Raw genomic sequence first — 6609 nt, forward strand, 5'->3', positions numbered from 1 at the left:
GGCTCCATGCAGGGAGCCCAACATGGGACTCGATCCCGGGTCTCCAGGATCAGGCCCTGGGCTGAAGGCGGCACTAAACTGCTGAGCCACCCGGGCTGCCCTAGCCTCTTCATGAAATATTGGTATTCTATACTATTTTCATATCAAAATAAATATATTCTATATGTTGAAACTGAGAACTAAATCTCATCTATTGTCAACAGCATGGAAAAACAATTCCAAATTCATAAATTGTTCATATTTCTGTTCATTATGTCATTCCAGTAAGTAAAGTAATGAGATTTATTCATATAAGACATTATGGTTTATTCTGTACCAGGAGTTTCAACATGCAGAAATGCCAAACAATGTTAACTTCTTGGTTCCAAATATAACCCCTGTAAAATGCAATCATGCCATCTCCTTTTGTTACTGCCTTGACATTAAGGATGAAAAATAAATTTGGATTTATGAGTAGAGCTTGAGAATGGTGGTAGTGTGGGGGTGAAAAAAGTCTTGTATCTTTCATTTTTTCTTCTAAAAATCCCAATTTGTTACCATTTCATTTCAAGTCAACAGAAGTCTCTTTGGTACCAACTAAATGTAGAAAACAGGTTTACAGAAATGATGAATACTAGGCCTTGACATCATAATCTACAAGGTGATAGAGTAGAACAATAAGATGCATCCACAAGTAATTATAATACATGGAAGAAAGAGCTAACACCAACGGGAAAAAGTATAAATAAAATATTTCAAGAACATAAAAAGGAGTTATCATGATTTTGCTTGGAGGTATCGAACAAGCTTCATGAGAGCAGATCAGCATGGAAGTGTGAGATGGGGGCCCGTAGAAAGCCTAGTTTGCCTGAATGATATATTAAATACTGAGGGACCATACTTTTGTGTTTGTTACTACCTTCCTCCAAATCAATAGTAGTCCCTCATGAAAATCAGATAAAGCCTATGTTTCTCAATTTCTGATTCCTTACAAGGCAGCTTTATTGACCTTCTTTTCTGCTTTGCCAATGTAAAGTAGTGGTCAAATTTGGAAAGACAGAGCTGGAAATTGCAGTTCCACCACTAACCAGCTAAGTGACATTGGACAAGTTAACTTCACTGAGCCTGTTTATAATTCCTTCTCTGAGATATGGGAATAATAATAACAGTACTTATTTCACAGGGTTATTGTAAAGGTTAAATGAATTAATAATGCAGATAAGTGCTCAAAAAATGGTGGCTATCCTTATAGTAAAAAGAGTCAAGATTAGGACACAGGAAATCTGATCTTTAGGTAGAGTATTGCTACTTATACACTGCGTGACCTACACAAATTGCTTCTGGTCCTCAATTTCCCTATCTGCAAAAATAGGGAATTGACCTATATGACCTGTACTCTTTCGAAACTATAATAGTCTAGGTGATATGGATGACATTTTTCATTTGATTTTGATACTAAACTATGCAATTGGATTAAATTGGATCAAATTGCCATTATATTAAGCATATAATACGTTGAAATTATTAAAAGGCTGAAAATGAAAGTGATAATAATGAGTTAGGCTAGGGGAGTGGTTTCAAGTAGACACAAAAAGAGTAGTGATAAATAGCTCCTATTATCATCTGCCTGGATACAGGAGAAAGTAGATGGTAAATACTATTAAATTCAGATGCCAAGCTCAAAGGTGTATGACTTTGTTTGAAAAAATTAGAAAATGTGCTTATTCTAATTTCATATTGGTTATCCTGACAGTTATAAATGTGCAAAAGAGATGTTGATCACATCTGGAAATGCATCAAGAAGACAAAATCATTCATCTATTTTTAGATATCTCTAATTATTTACTTGAAATATTGAAATTAAATGCACAACATGTATATCTGAGATGATGGTGTCCTTGGAGTCCATACTCTCATATGAAAAAGAATGCTGAGAAATGTTTGGCTCATAAACTCAGATGAGTCTAAGATGCTTGCATAAAATTTAGCATAATATGATTATGTGGCTGATTAGAAATTTTCTGGAAAGGGGCTATGTTCCATGCCTTAAATAACTGGTTGATCAAATTTGTCTTTGATTTTTAGATCTCTGATCAGTGCACTGCATTATAGTTCAGAACTAAAGGAAATATAGTAAATTGTGATATTTTTAAAGCAGCTAATAAAGTTCACTAAAAAAAAGACTTTTCAGAATTATGAAACATTTTATAATTAAGGCATTGAATATTCATGCTTTATAATTATAGATATCGAATTCATACAAAAGTGTTTAGAGTTTATCAAATTAGAAAATGCATATTATGTTTGTATTTACAGGTTGATAATCCATAATTGAGTAGGTATTTTACAATCCTACTAGTATATTGGGGGTTTTTTGCTGCTAAGTAAAAGAACAGCTTTCATTTTTGGTTAGTATCTCAACATGACTCTAGTCATACCCCTCTGTAAATCTTATATTTCTCTGCTATGGAAACATAAATATTTCTAACTACTCCAATTTATTTGTATGTTTACATCATATTCTATGAAAATGTACCCTGATTAAGAATTGCCTGCCCAATGGTCACATAAGTCAAGAAACTATTAATTTTGCCAGCAGATTATACTTTTTTTTTCAGATTTTATTTATCTATTCATAAGAGACACAGGCAGAGGGAGAAGCAGGCTCCATGCAGGGAGCCCAATGTGGGACTTGATCCCAGGACCCCGGGGTCATGGCCTGAGCCGAAGGTAGACGCTCAACCACTGAGGCACCCAGGTGCCCCTCCGGCAGTTTATATCAATACTTGGTACTATATAAAAACTGTTGACGTGCTGGGAGGCCTGGGTGGCTCAGTTAGGTAGGCCACCAACTCTTGATTTCGGTTCAGGTCATGATCATGGGGTCAGGAGATTGAGGTCCACATCTGGCTCAGCACTGCTGAATGTGAAGACTGCTTAAGATTCTCTCTCTCTCTCTCTCTCAGGATCCCTGGGTGGCTCAGCAGTTTGGCACTTGCCTTTGGCCCAGGGCGTGATCTGGAGACCCGGGATCGAGTCCCATGTTGGGCTCCTGGCCTGGAGTCTGCCTGTGTCTCTGCCCCTCTCTCTCTCTCTCTCTCTCTCTCTCCCTCTGTGTGTGTGTGTGTGTGTGTGTGTGTGTCTAACATGAATAAATAAATAAATCTTTAAAAAACAAAGATTCTCTCTCTCTCAAATGGGGAAAAATTAGAGAGGAAGACAAACTATGAGAGACAATTAACTCTGGAAAACAAACAGAATTGCTGGAGGGGAGGTGGGTTGGGGGATGGAGTAACTGGGTGACCGACATTAAGGAGGGCACGTGATGTGATGAGCACTGGGTGTTATACCACAGGTTGGCAAGTTGAATTTAAATTAAAAAGCAAAAGAAAGATGCTTTGAAAAAAAAAAAAAAGATCCTCTCTCGCCCTCTGCCCCTTCCCTCTATGCGCTTCTCTCTGTAAAAACAACAACAAACAAACTATCAGTTTTAGGTAGATAAAAAGTGAACTTGGATATTCATGGTGGTTTAATTATTAGTAATGACCCCAATTTACTCACACCTTTCTATACCCATGCTATCTGTTAGTGTCCACTTATTCAGATTTGGTCCTTGGGCATGAGATGTGCCTTGGCCAATGGAACAATGGCAAGCAAGCAACGCAGAGTCTTGAAAAGCAGCTGCACATTAGTCCTCACCGTCTGCTGCTTCACTGGCTGCCACTATGTAAATAAGCTCTAGCTGGCCTCTGAATGATGGGACACTTGGCTCCGCATTCCCATCACCCCAACAAATAAGGAGCCAAATTCTAGACCAGAGTGAGGCCACCCAGATCATGCAGCTTCCAGGATCAGCAATCCCAGCCAAGATCAGCAGATCCGATCCAGATCAGCAGAACCGGCCGTCTGACTCATAGACTTTTGAACAGTAACACGTGACAGCTCTTTTATGCCACTGAGTTATGGACTGGTTGTTTCATAGCAATAAATAAATGATATAATACATGTAGGAAATGACAGAACAAAAACATCTTTCCAAAAAACATTAACATTTCCTTGTCATGGATCTGTTGTTAGAGGAAAATTCCTTTGTGGCTAACTAGATTTTCGGTGTAGAGGAACGTCTTGGATATGATCCTTTTCCTACCCTTGGCTTTATAGATATCCTATATATTTGTCAAATCAATAAAAAAAACATTAAGTGCCAATTAAGTGCCTCGAACAGCACTAGGTGCTGAGAATACACGAGTGAATCAGCTAGACTCCATCTCTATGTTTATTGAGCTTACGCTAAGATCAAGTTATTGGATTATTATAACATACCTTGGGGTTCTTGCCATGGAAAATTCTTTGTTCTTCTAAGTCAAGCTGAGTTCCGAAGTTGGCTCCATTTATGTATTTCATCCCATATGGCCATGCTCTTTCCCCTCTCCCAGAAATTCTTCCCCAGTTATATTCATTAGTTCTGTTCATTGATATCTCTATTTCTCGTTCCTTGGGGGAACGGGGTGGCATTGCACTTTCCCATGCGCCAAAGTGGCCACAAACTATTTCTTTCCCCCTGGCAGTGTGTCTACCATCCAATGGCCAAGCCCAACAATGCCTCAGCCATTGGAACTGTAGCAAATGTGACTCTCGCTGAAACTTAAAAAGTGCTCCTGTACACAGTGGGGCTGTCGCTGCTCTTCGCACTCTGCGGATGCGACCATGGGACAAGCCCGGGCTAGCCTGTGACGACGAGGGACACCTGGCCTGATGGCTCCGTGGCTCCGGCTGATCACAGGCACCTGGGTGAGCCTGCCCAGGCCAGCAGAAGTGTCTGGCTGAGCCTGATGCAAACCGCCATCCCATAGAATTATGAGCTGAAGGAATAGCTGGTGTCTAAGCTAGGAAGTTTCGAGTGGTTTGTGACGCCCCGAAAGCTGCTCCTTCCCGCCCTTGAAGGTAGGCATGGCCGCGTGATGCGCTTCACCCACTGCACCTTGTCACTCCTGACGGAAGCCTTCAGAGCTGGACTGTGATTCAGCATCTTATTTTTCTTGTCATAGTGATCGGGTGCTTCCAGATGGTGGGGCCTCATAAACAGATGTTCTCTCCATCTCCCCGATACTGACTTTTGGAGAACATGTAGTGTAAGTAAGAAATACTCTTTGTTAAGATGAGCCCTGGGTGTTGTATGTAAGTGATGAGTCACTAAGTTCTACACCTGAAACCAAATTTACCATGTATGTTACCTAACTTGAACTTAAATAAAAACTTGAAATTAAAAAAAAAAAAAGAAATCTTTGTATTAAACCTCTGAGACGCGCAGCCCGGGGGGCTCAGCGGTTTAGCGCCGCCTTCAGCCCGGGTGTGTGATCCTACAGACCTGGGATCGAGTCCCACATCGGGCTCCCTGCATGGAGCCTGCTTCTCCCTCTGCCTGGGTCTCTGCCTCTCTCTGTGTCTCTCAGGATAAAATCTTAAAAAAAAAATAAAAAAAATAAGCCTCCGAGACTTGGGGTTACTATTACTCAAGCATAACCCAGTCCATTCTGACTAATGTAGAAGCTGGTACCCAGGAGTACAGTTATGACAGAAAACCTAAAATATGTAGCTGTGACTTAGAAACTCCGTGGGTGGTAGCAAGGAAACTATTGTTAGAGGCTGGAAAGTTGGCAATCCATGCTGGCTGTGGTAAAATATTTGCTAAAACTATTCATGTGTATCTCCCATTCTTCCCCTTTCTAAATAGGAATGTTCACCACGGTTGCTCTGTCCCTGCGGCAGCGCCCTATGTGGAGTGTGCGTGTGGGTTTAAACAGGGAGGAGAGGTACTTTCTCTTCAGTAAGAGAAGTTTTATCCTGGTCTAATACAGGGACTACCAAGCATCGCCCAGAGATGCTGAACTTTGCAATTAATGCCATAATTACTGAATAAAATGTTTAGATTGCCTCATTTGTGAAAGGGATGAAGGGATTTTATAGTGTTAGTTGAGTGAACTGTAAATTGGTGACTAGAAGAATGGATTGCAATGCTCTCTGGTGCAGCTCACCGGTAAATTTGGGTTAGGTTCCTCCTGGGCAAATAGAATGACGCTTCCCTGCCCCTTTGAAGGTGGCATGCCCATGTGATTTGCTTTCGTCAAAGAAATGCGAGTGGAATTGACTCGTCTAACTTTCAGGAAGAACCAGTTTGCCATCCACGGGTCACGCAAGCGGGGAAGTTCTAGAGATTGGAGCCTTCTGGTTGCTTGGTGAGAACCATCTGTAGTGAAACTCCCCTGCCACTCCCCCACAGCTCCCCATGTCCAGGCAGGGAAGCAGGAAATACCTTTTTTTGTTGTTGTTCTTTTAAGCCCCTACAATTTTTAGATTTTTTTTGTTACTGCGCTATAACCCAGCCCATCCTAACTAACGTAGGCCGCTGTAAAAGCCATCAGGAGAACGCCAAAGGCTGGTCATCCTGGCAACTATGAGCGGAACCTGTCACGGAAACCATCCACTCACGATTCCAGAAAGCACCTTCGCTAGCGATTTCACTTGCTTCTCCGATTGTGACCATTCTGGAAGAGGTGACTGTGAAATTCAAATGTCATCCTTTCTTTGTGAAAATGTATCTTCACTATTGAGAGGTAATGATGAGCAAGG

At 41.0% G+C, this 6609-nt stretch overlaps 1 protein-coding gene across 2 annotated transcripts in view; it reads right to left on the minus strand.

Annotated features, from left to right (window-relative positions):
* LOC121488670 overlaps window positions 1-5316 on the minus strand; it is a 30071-nt gene extending 24755 nt beyond the window's left edge. For both annotated transcript variants that reach the window (XM_041751021.1, XM_041751018.1), the window contains exon 1: window positions 4303-5316. In XM_041751021.1, the coding sequence (XP_041606955.1) occupies window positions 4303-4830 (528 nt within the window). In that variant the 5' untranslated portion in view covers window positions 4831-5316. The remainder of the gene's footprint in view (window positions 1-4302) is intronic.
* Between the last annotated feature and the right edge of the window lie 1293 nt (window positions 5317-6609).

This window comes from Vulpes lagopus, chromosome 4 (assembly GCF_018345385.1).
Source record: "Vulpes lagopus strain Blue_001 chromosome 4, ASM1834538v1, whole genome shotgun sequence".
Lineage (NCBI taxonomy): Eukaryota > Metazoa > Chordata > Mammalia > Carnivora > Canidae > Vulpes > Vulpes lagopus.